At 33.7% G+C, this 15,778-nt stretch overlaps 1 protein-coding gene across 5 annotated transcripts in view; it reads right to left on the minus strand.

Moving 5' to 3' along the window:
• Positions 1-763: 763 nt before the first annotated feature.
• Positions 764-15,778, minus strand: part of LOC134841976 (delta-type opioid receptor-like) — a 126,783-nt gene continuing 111,768 nt past the window's right edge. For all 5 annotated transcript variants that reach the window (XM_063858101.1, XM_063858099.1, XM_063858097.1 and 2 more), the window contains 2 exons: positions 4,729-5,076; positions 764-1,673 (listed from right to left, as the gene is read on the minus strand). In XM_063858101.1, coding sequence (XP_063714171.1) covers positions 871-1,673; positions 4,729-5,076 — 1,151 coding nt within the window. In that variant the 3' untranslated portion in view covers positions 764-870. The remainder of the gene's footprint in view (positions 1,674-4,728; positions 5,077-15,778) is intronic.

Genomic DNA, 15,778 nt, shown 5'->3' on the forward strand with positions numbered 1-15,778 from the left:
TTCTTTTTTGTTTTTTTTTTCAGAAAAAGTCTTAAAATATTGCTGCACTGAAGTATAATGCACTTTTTGAGTTCAATTGAAATTCATCTGCTGAAAGTGACGTAAATAAAACTCCCAAATACGAACGTGGAATTGGCGCGAAAAAACGTGATTGATTTCTAGTTTCGAAAGTGGAATTTGTTTTTAAGGTTTCCCAGCGGAATAAAAACTTTTCTTATTGATCCAGTTTTCTCAAGTTGGGTTCATGTTATCAAAAAGCGCCAATCATAAACTGTTCTAGAAATTCAAAGAGCCTAAAGGGTATCTGTTTTTTTCTTTGAAATTCGAAAGTTGAGATTTTTTCAAGAAAGTCAAGTGTTTTTTTTTGTTAACTTGCGTTCATTACTCTTTTCGAATCTTAGATTGGCTATGTTTTCATTTTATAGTAAGACAACATAGAAGTGACTCGTTGGCCTGATTTGAAATCATGATAAATTGCTGGGAATAGTTTATTGAAAAATCGACAGTAACCGACTGACAGTAACGTTGAATATCAAAAGGTGGAATTTTTTCGCGGCCCACTTTGTCGCTCTTACCCCTGTAAAGGATCGAAGTTTTTCTGCGAACGTTCTTCAGATCTCTAAGTAAAAAAGATTAAAACGTCTATGAGCTTCGGTCAAATGCGGCCAAAATCCAATCCAAATCAATTTTCAGAATAACCTATAAGTAAAATGAAAAGTATAATCAGAATTTAATACGATTGTTTTTAAAAATATAATACTGCTTAATTTAAAAAACACATCCAATATAAGCACATGATTATTGAAACATTCCGATATATAAGCATATATAAAACAAGGAAACTTCAAAACAAGTTATCTAGTCTACAAATCAGCATTGCGTATTTGCAATTTTATCAAGATTGGTTATCTGCACTCGGTTTTCATCTTTTGTTGAAGTTTCACGTGAAGTTTTGGCCCTTTGCTCTTTATTGCGTTTGGAGGAATCTGCTGTCATCATTTCCGTACACGTAGCACCACCGTGCAAAAACTCTGCGTTGGGTGCGGATCTTCTAAGCTTCAAGCAAAGAGTTGACGCATTTTTCTGGAATTGCTCAGAACTGCACATGAAAATAATAGGGTTAATACATGGGTGAAGGTAAATCGCGCCGACACTCAACTCAAAGACGCGCTGCTTTGTCTCTCGGGATAAGTGAGTGTTTCCAAGAAAAAACAGACTAATGTAAAAGGGAGTCCAGCATAGAATGAATGCAAAGATAATAATCGTCACGACTTTGACTAGTTTAGTGGTGGTTTGGTCAACGTTAGAAACAGTGGTATTGGACGCTGTTTTTCGGAGGTCGAAAAAAATGAGGCCATAGCAGACTGTTATGACCAGAAGTGGGATACCATATCCAATTATGAACGATGCTATAGCCCACAGCATTCCGTACTCTCCCATAGCCAGGTGACACATCGTCTTTCCCCGGACTGTCTCGACGCTGGCTGTGATCCATGCCGGCTGGCTGAAGAGGACGGATGCTAGCCAGGCGAGTCCGATGCTGAGTAGACAGCCCTTCATGGTGCGCATGCGGAAGTTCACAGATCGCATGCAGTGAACAATGGCCAAGTAGCGATCTATGGCCATGAGGACGAGGATGAAGATGCCTGTGAACTGGTTCAGCGCATCAACTCCTGAAATTAGCACAACTGCTCCACACTTCCTTTTCCTCCCCGCTAATACATGTAACTGTTTTGTTTTATTGCCTAAATTTAGCTATGAGTTTGACCACGGGCATCTGGGAGTTTTTCGCAAAGCAGATTAGAAGCTCTAGAAAAAATCAAAATTCCTTGAAATGGATTTTTCATCTATAGATGAATAAACACATTTTTCCACAAAAAAAACGCCGAAAGCTTGCGCCGGGATTTTGTGCACTTTTGGAAAATTTTAACCAAAAAAATCATGTTTTTTTCCGATTGCCTTTCTACTTCGAAGTTAATAAATCTTAGGGTCATAATTTTTTTCGTTAAAGATATTTTAACTAATTCAATGCAAAGATTCAGAAGCTTAAAGTAAATTGGCAACCTAGAAACAATACTTGGCCCATTATTTTTAAGGAAAATTCTTTTCTAATTACCGTTCTTTGGAAAGCGGCCAAGGGCTACTATAGCTCGTGTGATGACCCAAATATTTAGTTCGAAAGATAATTATCCAAACTTAAGCTCAAGCCAGGGGCGGATTTAGTTAAGGGGGAGGCTGACTTGGAAAGGACGTGAATCCCCCCCCCCCCCACTTGCACCTCAATTATTCGGTTTCATCGCCACCAAAAGGGTTTCTCTTTAATACTATTTTATGATCTCCATTTTTGCCCAACCAACCGTAAAACTTTGTAAAACCGCCTTTGGCGCCAATATATACTAAGGTTGCGGGCGTGCGCTCAAAATTATGGGGGAGCGCTCTGAATTAGTGGGTCCCGGCACTCAAAAACTTTCTGAAAATCTGCCCCTCCTCTACTGGAGAAAAAATTGGATAGGCCCATAGCTCTTGCGTGCATGATTTGAACAGTTTTCCTAGCTACACTTGCGAAAGTAAGTGTCTTGTAACTGGGAACAAGACTTTTTTTTCCTCAAACAACTTCTATCAAATTTTTTTTGAATAGTTTTGAATTTTTTTATTATCTCAAAACCTTACCTCCTAAATCTGAGGTTGTAGGATCAAGGGAATTAACGAGTGTGGAAAGCTACCTGCATTAGCGCTGCACAAAGTTTTTTACACAGAAATTTATCAGCATCGGAAAAGTCGAATTTTTGGTTTTTTGACTGTTTTTGAAAACTTGGTGAATTTTCACATAAAGTATCCTCCATCAACAGATTTTGGGCTCAATCTAAGCAACGGTCTACGGAATCCTTGCGTTAAGGTCTCCTGTTTATGTGGCTTATCCCAAATTTATTTGACAGAAAAAGTTATGGCCCTCCAAAAAGTCACACTTCGGTATTTTGACGTTTTTAGAAACTTTTTGAACTTTCTCGATAACTACCTTCCCATATATGAAGTAAAGAGTTTAATTCAAAGAACGAGTTGTGGGTAGTTCTTTTGCATACGCGACTGTGCCCAAATTTTCTCGACGCAAAAAATTATGGCCCTCAGAAAAGTAAAAAAAAATGATTCTGTGACAGTTTTTTTTAAAACTTTTTGTCTTTTCTCGAGAACTACTCTTGCAAATCTGAATTATTGGGTTCAATCTAAAACTTCAGGATGCATGAAAGGCTCCGTTCATTTGTTTTACGCCAAAAGTAACAATTTTTGGAAATATCAAATTTTGTGTTGACTGTTTTTTGTCAATAGCTATTCTTCTCGATATAGCTATCCGGCCAAATCTGATATAGATTTTATCAAAAGAACGAAATATAGAAAAAAATGTATCAAGCCAAAGCTTTGAACTTTTGAAAGTTTTATGGACTGTACTTGAAAACTACTATGCCAATTCTCAGGACACGTATTCAGTCGAGAAAACGATTTTGTGAACCTTCTCTGCTTAAGCGGCTACAACCTGCTTTATGCAGAAAAGAAGTATTGTTTATGTTAAATGTTTTGACCGATTTTTAGAAACTTTATGAATTTTTTTTAATTTACACAATGAAATCTGAGATGGAAAATTCAATCGAATGATTAGGTTGCGGAAATTTTTCCTAGAGGAATGATGTCTTTGGAAAATTCCAATTTCAAAAATTTTCACTTTTTACTTATTTTAGCAGAAAAACAACCGATTGCGGATTTGTTGGGTTCCCCTTCACTCGGGTATTCGATACCCTGCCTACCCAAACGGTTCCTCCTTTGTAATATTTTGAAATATCTTTTTCTGGCTGACTGACCCTAAAATCAATTTGGCCTACCTAATCAACCGATTTTTTTTTAAATCCGCCCCTTTGGAAAATCCTAGATCCGTCCTTGGAAACAACTTTTGAGTTTTTGATTTTACCAATGTCGTCCCGCATCAGTAAAACAAGTTCAAAAAAAATCGAATTTTACCTCCAGCATTAGCTGTGCCTCTATTTGTCTTTCATCGAGATAAACTTAACTTTTGGTTCACCTAATTTTTTTTTCAAACAGTTTTTTGGCTTAAATTTTTTATCTTTGTTTCATTGCAAGTGGTGCGAAGCTTCGCTTCGCCTCTTTGCTCAAAATGTACCTCTAACGTATTTGAAGCCTGACATCTTCAATCTAGAATGATTAGTTAAAACTCAAATATTTGATTGAAAGTTAGGCTCAAATGCCTTTGTTGCTGATTTTCTGAGCCCAAAAGCTGAGCGTACAATATTGGTCTCGTTCCTCATCTTTTCTAAGCGTATAAACTCTGTGATTATATCAAATGTTGAAGAAAAATAACAGCAACAAAACGAAACATAACTGCCCGGGTTGACCAAAAAGTTGCTATCTTGAGAGTTGTTGCCAAAATTTATTAATTTAATACCATGCTACAAATGCCGTAATTCAAGTGGATATTTTCTCTGTTTAAGAAATTCCTTAAGATTGGGCTGAGTTGCCTATATGCCGCACTTGCTTGTTTAGATTCCTTAATTGTCTGCCCCTGACACAGATTACCGAAAAATTCCTAAGCTTCAAAGCTCTGTCTGAAGAAAAAAGGGACTATGTGTGGGAAAACTGGGAATTAGTCCCGTATAAAAGACAAAGTTAGGGGTTTTAAAATTGAATTTAATTCGGTCCGTCTGCATTTGATTATGGGCTTACCATTGACCATTTTGCACAAGAAAATGCCCAGTTGCCACTTGGGCGCCGTGGTGGAGTGGTAAATTAGCGGCACCCCCAGACTGAACAGGAGATCGGACACCCCCAGATTAAGTATGAACATGTTGGGCACATTTCGCATGCGTTTGTTGGTCAGAATTCCAACTATGACCAGTATATTGAGGAGGATGCCGAATGTGCCTATGAAGCAGTAGGTGGCGAACACTAGACTCGAGTCTGTCTGCATGTAGCCTTCACTTGAGTTTCCGCCACTCACAGGGTTCCCCTCGGAGTACGAGGACCCCAGACCATCGGGGCCAGATTTGATCATGTCGTCTCTTATATCACTATCTGACAAAACTCAAATTTCTAGCAATTGCTATAAAGTTTAAACCGTTTATTATATTTTTCACCAATTTTGAGTTCAGGTCAGCAAGATGGAATATCGCATTTACAATTCTAAATGTTTTGTGGTGACCGCCGGTAACTTTAATTAAAAATGGACAACAACAAAAAGAAACTAAATAACTGCCAAGGGAATTGATCATTGTAACTCTGTATCAATCAGTCAAATGAAAAGCGAAATGTTTCAAATCAAATTGCCTGTCAGTCCTGACAACTAGCCTGGCCTTGTTTCATTTGTAAATTTGGCATCTAATTTGCACAAAAAATTTCAGAAGCATATCAAAACATTAAGATAATCAAATCATTAAGACAATATTGTAGTCACCAATTCATTTTTTGTTGAAAAACGTCTCGAGACGTTTCTGATGCCTTGAAAAAATGTGAAGGTGGTTTAAGGGGTAAAGGGGGAAAACATTGATGGGTGTAAGGGTCAAAGGGCCAAACGCTAGAGGGGGGGGGGGTAAGGTGAAAAGGACCAAAAGTTAGTGGGAGGAGATCAAAGGATTTTGATTGATTTCAAATGAATTATAATTAATTTAAAATTGAATAAAAACAATCGATTATGATCGATTTATTAGTCCATTTTGATCGGGAATCGATTTCATTGGGAATCAATTATAAAGATAAAATTTTAAAACTGAAAAATTTATTTAAATTGATTTATTTTCATTGTACTTGTACGTATTTCAAATCACGTTTCAACTTATGACCAATAATTTGAGTTTTTGCCGCCCGCAAAAAAAGTTGTTCGGGACATAATCTGCTGAATGGATTGAAACCAACCGGCCTTTTTTCAAAATATGAATGGTCAAAACTTATGAAAAAAATAGAACCTGACGACTGCTCTCTGACGTCTATGAAATAATTGACGGATTTAGAAAAATTGATAACGTTTGAAATTTTTTTTGAAAAATCATCACCTCGCACGCTATTTAAAATTTAAAGTGATATAATTAGCGTAGTTTCAAAAATTAATGAAAAACTGGCATGCTTCAATTTAATTTAGATAAAATTTTGAGCCGAATTAAATTGCCGCTTTCTTGATTATTAGCACAAATTATATCGCGCGTTAATTTAATTATCCCGAATAACCAAATAAGCAATTTCCAAATTTTCTTAACTTTTCAAGAAATGATCACAGGTAAATCATTTTTATAAATTTCGGCTCAGGTCATCATTAATTTTCAGATTAAAAAAAAACTATGTCAAAAAAGGCTGGTTTCTAATTGGAATTTTCGGCGCTAAATATGAAACTGCGTCAATTTATTGGTCAAGGTACTGTTTTGTGTGTCGTACAGACTTTTAAGAACTGACCATTTGCTTAATTAATCATTTTTTTAGGCTTGAGACTGGATTATTTTTTGTACAAAATTTTTTTTTCTGATTAAAAGCCTCATTCTGATTAAACAGTTTAAGAACTCCAAAAAAACTTAGATATAATCATGGATCAAAACTTTTAACGATTTAGTTCAAACTGGCCCACTACTGAAATTTTTCCCCATGTGTCGTGGATAAAACTATTTGATTTGTTTGTTCAATAGACAATTCAGAACGCAGAAACAATAAGTGAACAATGCTGAAACCTTTCTGCTTCGGGATGTTTCCAGAAAATTAATTAAAGTATACGAATAAGAGAATTTTTGTCTCTGGTTTAGAAGATGTTTGGTGAACTAATTTATTTTTTTTTAGGTGGGTTTTGACTTCATATGTTTGTCAGTGTTTTGATTTTGTTCAGTTTCTGAAATGTTTTGAACAATTTTTAAACCTGTGAAAAAATATAATTGAGTTATTTCACGAAGTGCGTATTCTTTTGGATAATAGGGTAATAGGTTGTTTCGATGCTGAACAATTTCTTTTTTATTTGAGTCAGTAAGTTTGTATGTTACATCAATGGGTTTATCAATTATTTGATATGGACCTTTTCGGAGTGGTTGTAATTTTTTGGAAATTCCTTTTTGTGTTGTGAAGTTAAGAATTAAAACAAATGTTCCGATTTTTAGATCTGTTGCTGGTGTGAAGCGTGAATTGATTTGGTTATTTATGTTTTGTCTTTGCAACAATTTTTTTGTTATTTTTTGATAAATTTCTTTGTGTTTCTTATCTCTATTTAAGATCCATTCGGTGTGTGTTCGCGCTAATTTTAAAATTTGTGGATGATGAAAGTGGTCTTCATCATGGGTATGTAGTGGTAAGTTGTAACAAATTGAATCTTTATTTGGTTGACAATAACCTTGTGCATTTTTCTGGGCGTTTGCTGTAAACATTGTTGGTTTTCGTGGTTTTTGACTAAATACCTTTTCATATGGTGACATTCCTAGTGTTGTTGTAATTTGTGAATTATAGGCTAAGGTAAATTATTTAACATCTGTTGACCATTCGGTATATCGTGTATCATTTCCATTAATGATACATCCGAGATATTCTTGTAATGATCGGTTCATACAATCGACTAATCCATTTGTCCAAGATGCACGAGATGTACGTGGTTTATGTTTAATATTATATAAGTGGCATAATGTGATAATTTCGTTATTAAGAAACTCAGTGCCACTGTCCGTGACTAGTATTTCGGGTAACCCGAATTAGGCTATCCAGTGTTCGAAAAGTGTTGTATATGCATAATAAGCATTACAATGAGGTACTGGGTTGAGGGCTACATATTACGTAAAGGCATCAACAATGACCATTATATATGAGTTTCCTTCTGAGGATGGTAAAATTGGTCCTTTTGTGTCAATTGAGATTCTATGGTTAAAATATAGACTTTGTCACTTTGTCCTTTAAAATTTTGTTTTTCTGCAACTTTTTTTGATTTGGGTAGGGTTTAATTAATTGGCATATTATACAACCGTTGCATTATACTTTAATCCAAATTGGTGCATTTGAGAAATAAAAATTTTGAATAAAGTTGGAGTATGTCTTTTCTGATCCTGAATGTTCTTTAGTGTGCAGGGTATGCGAAGTATTGAATGCTATTAACATCATACTGAAAGGTAGACATGATACTTTAAAATCAGTTGTTTGATATTCTAAAATATCTGTGTTTTCATTTATAGTAGTATTGTTGATTTTTTTGAAGTATCTAAGGAGTGTTTTGTTTCCTAAAATTGTGGTATCAGCTTTGTTTGGTTTAATTTTATATTTGTGCCATGATTTTAGCTGTCTGATGACTGGGTCGAGGTTTTGATATTTTTGTAATAATTCTAGTGTAATTTTTTCTGTTGTTGGTAGAAAATGTTTTCTATTTCTATCTTTGATAGGGGTATTGTGTCAAGTGAGTCACGTAGATTAAAAATTTGATTTATTTTGTATTTTGAATCATTTGGTAACGGTCCTGATAAGTTTATTGTATCATTTAGATTTTCCTTTTCTATTAAAGGGAATGGGTCTTTTTTATGTGATTGTTGTTTAATTCGTTTTTGTTGAGTATTTTTTTTGATCCAACGTGAATATGGAATCGGCTTAAATGTAGATGTACTTAATAAATCAACTTCATAGTGGTTGTTTTGACAATCTTAATATAGTGGGAAATGTTGTAGGTTGTTTAATTGTGATTGATCTATGTCAGTTTTCACTGCATAATTGCATTCCAATCGTGGTGAAGTTTCATCTTTAGCAAGATAGAATTTTTTATTTTGTGGTATTTCAACTGTTGTTTTTCTCGTTTGTAGTTCAGGTGGAGTATTTCTACTAAGAGTATCAGGCAGTGCAACGTTTTTTCCTGCTGTCCTTACTATGTGTAAGTTTGGAAATTTCTTTCAAATTAATTGAAATCTGTAAACTCTATGGTTTGGATTTGATTTTTGTGTAAAAAGAAATAAAATAGGTTTGTGATCCGTAAATAGAACTGTTGGATGTTTTGATCCAAGTATCAAAAAAATCATATTCTGTAAGAAGATATATTATAGCTGTTCATTCTCTCATAAGAGTAGAGAATCGTAAGTCAGCTTGTGTAAATAGGCGAGAATTTGCTGATATGAGATTCAATTTATTCGTTCCAATGTGAGATTGTAGTAATGCCGCACCGATGTCAAAATTTGAAGCATCGCACATTGCATAAAATAGTTGATTGGGACCTGGAATTGTGTTTGAAATTTGTTCAGTGAGGAGTTTTTGATTTCTTCAAATCGGGTTTGATGTTTTGTTGCCCATTCAAAAATATTTTGTTGTCTAAGAATGTTATAGAATGGTCTTAAGTATAACTGCATTTTATAGACATATTTACATTCCAAGTTTAACACTCCAAGGAATTCTTGGATTTTTTTTGTTTGTAGGTGGCTGGAATTTTTGGATTGCATCTTCGCGTGATTTCAATGGGGTTATAGTGTTTTTCTCTATAATGTGTCCAAGAAATTTTACGCGTGTTAAGAAAAAATGTGATTTGTCTGGGGCTGCTTTCATGTTTCCATTCTGTAATATTTGATGAGATTTTTCTAGAACTGCGAATATTTCATTTTTGTTTTGAGATTGCATAAAGACATCGTCTGAGTTTGTAATTGCTTTTTTCTTGAAAATAAGTGGTCTAAAAATTTTACTCATAAATGCTGAGAAAGCTGTTGGTCCAATGGATATGCCATAGAATAATCTATTGAGTTCGTTTTGTTGATTTCCGAAAAAAAAATTGTTTTAATCGTCGTGATTGTTCATCCAGTGGCATTTGATTATCTTTGAATCTTTATGTGGTTGACAACAACCTTGTGCCTTTTTATGGGCGTTCGCTGTAAACCTTATTGCCTTTCGTGGTTTTTGGTTAAATACCTTTTCATATGGTGACGTTCGGTTGCAATAATTTTTCATATGGTGACATTCCTAGTGTTGTTGTAATTTGTGAATTATAGGCTAAGGTAAATAATTTTACATCTGTTGACCATTCGATATATCGTGTATCATTTCCATTAATGATACATCTGTGATATTCTTGTAATGAACGGTTCATACAATCGACTAATCCATTTGTCCAAGGTGCACGAGATGTACGTGGTTTATGTTTAATTTTATATAAGTGGCATAATGTGATAATTTCGTTATTAAGAAACTCAGTGCCACTGTCCGTGACTAGTATTTCGGGTAACCCGAATTAGGCTATCCAGTGTTCGAAGAGTGTTGTATATGCATAATAAGCATTACAATGGGGTACTGGGTTGAGGGCTACATAGTGCGTAAAGGCATCAACAATGACCATTATATATGAGTTTCCTACTGAGGATGGTGAAATTGGTCCTTTTGTGTCAAATGAGACTCTATATTTAAAATATAGACTTTGTCACTTTGTCCTTTAAAATCTTGTTTTTCTGCAACTTCTTTTTTGATTTGGGTAGGGTTTATTTAATTGGCATATTATACAACCGTTGCATTATACTTTAATCCAAATTGGTGCATTTGAGAAATAAAAATTTTGAATAAAGTTGGAGTATGTCTTTTCTGATCCTGAATGTTCCTTAGTGTGCAGGGTATGCGAAGTATTGAATGCTATTAACATCATACTGAAAGGTAGACATGATACTTTAAAATCAGTTGTTTGATATTCTAAAATATCTGTGTTTTCATTTATAGTGGTATTATTGAATTTTCTGAAGTATCTAAGGAGTGTTTTGTTTCCTAAAATTGTGGTATCAGCTTTGTTTGGTTTAGGTTTATATTTGTGCCATGATTTTAGTTGTCTGATGACTGGGTCGAGGTTTTGATATTTTTGTATTAATTTTAGTGTGATTTTTTCTGTTGTTGGTAGAAAAATGTTTTCTATTTCTATCTTTGATAGGTGTATTGTGTCAAGTGAGTCGCGTAGATTAAAAATTTGATTTATCGTGGATTTTGAATCCTTTGGTACCGGTCCTGATAATTTTATTGTATCAGTTAGATTTTCCTTTTCTATTGAAAGAAATGGGTCTTTTTTATGTGATTGTTGTTTAATTCGTTTTTGTTGAGTATTTTTTTTTTGATCCAACGTGAATATGGAATCGGCTTAAATGTAGATGTTCTTAATAAATCAACTTCATAGTGGTTGTTTTGACAATCTAAATATAGTGGAAAAAGTTGTAGGTTGTTTAATTGTGATTGATCTATGTCAGTTTTTGCTGCATATTTGCATTCCAATCGTGGTGAAGTTTCATCTTTAGCAAGATAGAACTTTATATTTTGTGGTATTTCAACTGTTGTTTTTCTCGTTTGTAGTTCAAGTGGTGTATTTCTACTAAGAGTATCAGGTAGTGCAAGTTCTTTTCCTGCTGTCCTTACTATGTGTAAGTTTGGAAATTTCTTTAAAATTAATTGAAATCTGTAAACTCTATGGTTTGGATTTGATTTTTGTGTAAAAAGAAATATAATAGGTTTGTGATCCGTAAATAGAACTGTTGGATGTTTTGATCCAAGTATCAAAAATTCATATTCTGTAAGAGTATATTTTATAGCTGTGCATTCTCTCATAAGAGTAGAGAATCGTAATTCAGCTTGTGTAAATAGGCGAGAATTTGCTGATATGAGATTCAATTTATTCGTTCCATTGTGAGATTGTGGTAATGCTGCACCGATGTCAAAATTTGAAGCATCACACATTGCATAAAAAGGTCGATTGGGACCTGGAATTGTGTTTGAAATTTGTTCAGTGAGGGGTTTTTGATTTCTTCAAATCGAGTTTGATGTTGTGTTGCCCATTCAAAATTATTTTGTTGTCTAAGAATGTTATAGAATGGTCTTAAGTATAACTGCATTTTATAGAAATATTTACATTCCAAGTTTAATTTTCCAAGGAATTCTTGGATTTTCTTTTTGTTTGTAGGTGGCTGGATTTTTTGGATTGCATCTTCGCGTGATTTCAATTGGGTTATAGTCTTTTTCTCTACAATGTGTCCAAGAAATTTTACGCGTGTTATGAAAAAATGTGATTTGTCTGGGGCTGCTTTCATGCTTTCATTCTGTAATGTTTGATGAGAATTTTCTAGAATTGCGAACATTTCATTTTTGGTTTGTGATTGCATAAAGACATCGTCTGAGTATGTAATTGCTTTTTTCTTGAGTAAATGTGGTCTAAAAACGTTACTCATAAATGCTGAGAAAGCTGTTGGTCCTATGGATATGCCATATAATAATTTATTGAATTCGTTTTTTTGATTTCCGATAAAAAAATTAGGTTAATCGTCGTGATTGTTCATCCAGTCGCATTTGATTATATGCTTTATTCAAGTCTGCGGTTGTGAAGTATTTACCCTTTGTTTTTGTTAGAATTACTTGAATTGGTTCTATAGGCCAATCATATTCAGATTCATCAATGAGTGAATTGAGATATCTAGCGTCTAGAACTAATTTTAGTGATTCTCCTTCGGTTAGAATAATAACATGGTTGATAAAGGTGTTTCCTTTAGGCTGTTATTCTTTATTTACTGGAGATATGATTTCATTCTATTCTATCTTTGATAGGGGTATTGTGTCAAGTGAGTCGCGTAGATTAAAAATTTGATTTATCGTGGATTTTGAATCCTTTGGTACCGGTCCTGATAAGTTTATTGTATCAGTTAGATTTTCCTTTTCTATTGAAAGGAATGGGTCTTTTTTATGTGATTGTTGTTTAATTCGTTTTTGTTGAGTATTTTTTTTGATCCAATGTGAATATGGAATCGGCTTAAATGTAGATGTTCTTAATAAGTCAACTTCATAGTGGTTGTTTTGACAATCTAAATATAGTGGAAAAAGTTGTAGGTTGTTTAATTGTGATTGATCTATGTCAGTTTTTGCTGCATATTTGCATTCCAATCGTGGTGAAGTTTCATCTTTAGCAAGATAGAATTTTATATTTTGTGGTATTTCAACTGTTGTTTTTCTCGTTTGTAGTTCAAGTGGTGTGTTTCTACTAAGAGTATCAGGTAGTGCAAGTTCTTTTCCTGCTGTCCTTACTATGTGTAAGTTTGGAAATTTCTCTAAAATTAATTGAAATCTGTAAACTCTATGGTTTGAATTTGATTTTTGTGTAAAAAGAAATATAATAGGTTTGTGATCCGTAAATAGAACTGTTGGATGTTTTGATCCAAGTATCAAAAATTCATATTCTGTAAGAGTATATATTATAGCTGTGCATTCTCTCATAAGAGTAGCGAATCGTAATTCAGCTTGTGTAAATAGGCGAGAATTTGCTGATATGAGATTCAATTTATTCGTTCCATTGTGAGCTTGTGGTAATGCTGCACCGATTTCAAAATTTGAAGCATCACACATTGCATAAAATGGTCGATTGGGACCTGGAATTGTGTTTGAAATTTGTTCAGTGAGGGGTTTTTGATTTCTTCAAATCGAGTTTGATGTTGTGTTACCCATTCAAAATTATTTTGTTGTCTAAGAATGTTATAGAATGGTCTTAAGTATAACTGCATTTTATAGACATATTTACATTCCAAGTTTAATTTTACAAGGAATTCTTAGATTTTCTTTTTGTTTGTAGGTGGCTGGAAATTTTGGATTGCATCTTCGCGTGCTTTCAATTGGGTTATAGTCTTTTTCTCTACAATGTGTCCAAGAAATTTTATGCGTGTTATGAAAAAATGTGATTTGTCTGGGGCTGCTTTCATGTTTTCATTCTGTAATGTTTGATGAGATTTTTCTAGAACTGCGAACATTTCATTTTTGGTTTGTGATTGCATAAAGACATCGTCTGAGTATGTAATTGCTTTTTTCTTGAGTAAATGTGGTCTAAAAACGTTACTCATAAATGCTGAGAAAGCTGTTGGTCCTATGGATATGCCATATAATAATCTATTGAATTCGTTTTTTTGATTTCCGATAAAAAAATTAGGTTAATCGTCGTGATTGTTCATCCAGTCGCATTTGATTATATGCTTTATTCAAGTCTGCGGTTGTGAAGTATTTACCCTTTGTTTTTGTTAGAATTACTTGAATTGGTTCTATAGGCCAATCATATTCAGATTCATCAATGAGTGAATTGAGATATCTAGCGTCTAGAACTAATTTTAGTGATTCTCCTTCGGTTAGAATAATAACATGGTTGATAAAGGTGTTTCCTTTAGGCTGTTCTTCTTTATTTACTGGAGATATGATTTCATTCTATTCTATCTTTGATAGGGGTATTGTGTCAAGTGAGTCACATAGATTAAAAATTTGATTTATCGTGTAATTTGAATCATTTAGTAACGGCCCTTATAAGTTTTTTGTATCAGTTAGACTTTCCTTTTCTCTTGAAAGAGATGGGTCTTTTTTATGTGATTGTTGTTTAAATCGTTTTTGTTGAATATTATTTTTTGATCCAACGTGAATATGGAATCGGCTTAAATGTAGATGTACTTAATAAATCAACTTCATAGCGGTAGTTTTGACAATCTAAATATAGTGGGAAATGTTGTAGATTGTTTAATTGTGATTGATCTATGTCAGTTTTTACTGCATATTTGCATTCCAATCGTGGTGAAGTTTCATCTTTAGCAAGATAGAATTTTATATTTTTGGTATTTCAACTGTTGTTTTTCTCGTTTGTAGTTCAAGTGGTGTATTTCTACTAAGAGTATCAGGTAGTGCAAGTTTTTTCCCTGCTGTCCTTACTATGTGTAAGTTTGGAAATTTCTTTAAAATTAATTGAAATCTGTAAACTCTCTGGTTTGGATTTGATTTTTGTGTAAAAGGAAATATAATAGGTTTGTGATCCGTAAATAGAACCATTGGATGTTTTGATCCAAGTAAAAAAAAAATCATATTCTGTAAGAGTATATATTATAGCTGTGCATTCTCTCATAAGAGTAGAGAATCGTAATCCAGCTTGTGTAAATAGGCGAGAATTTGCTGATATGAGGTTCAATTTATTCGTTCCATTGTGAGATTGAGGTAATGCTGCACCGATGTCAAAGTTTGAAGCATCGCACATTGCATAAAACGGTTGATTGGGACCTGGAATTGTGTTTGAAATTTGTTCAGTGAGGGGTTTTTGATTTCTTCAAGTCGGGTTTGATGTTTTGTTGCCCATTCAAAATTATTTTGTTGTCTAAGAATGTTATTGAATGGTCTTAAGTATAACTGCGTTTTATAGACATATTTACATTCCAAGTTTAATTTTCCAAGGAATTCTTGGATTTTCTTTTTGTTTGTAGGTGGCTGGAATTTTTGGATTGCATCTTCGCGTGATTTCAATTGGGTTATAGTGTTTTTCTCTACAATGTGTCCAAAAAATTTTACGCGTGTTAAAAAAAATGTGATTTGTCTGGGGCTGCTTTCATGTTTTCATTCTGTAATAATTGATGAGATTTTTCTAGAACTGCGAACATTTCATTTTTTTTTTGGTTTGTGATTGCATAAAGACATCGTCTGAGTATGTAATTGCTTTTTTCTTGAGTATAAGTGGTCTAAAAATGTTACTCATAAATGCTGAGAAAGCTGTTGGTCCTATGGATATGCCATAGAATAATTTATTGAATTCGTTTTGTTGATTTCCGATAAAAAATTTAGGTTAATCGTCGTGATTGTTCATCCAGTGGCATTTGATTATATAATTTATTCATGTCTGCGGTTGTGAAGTATTTACCGTTTATTTTTGTTAGAAGTACTTGAATTGGTTCTATAGGCCAATCACATTTAGATTCATCAATGAGTGAATTGAGATATCTAGCGTCTAGAACTATTTTTAGTGATTCTCCTTCGGTTAGAATAATAACAGGGT

The sequence above is a fragment of the Symsagittifera roscoffensis genome, chromosome 3 (assembly GCF_963678635.1).
Source record: "Symsagittifera roscoffensis chromosome 3, txSymRosc1.1, whole genome shotgun sequence".
Classification (NCBI taxonomy): Eukaryota; Metazoa; Xenacoelomorpha; order Acoela; family Convolutidae; genus Symsagittifera; species Symsagittifera roscoffensis.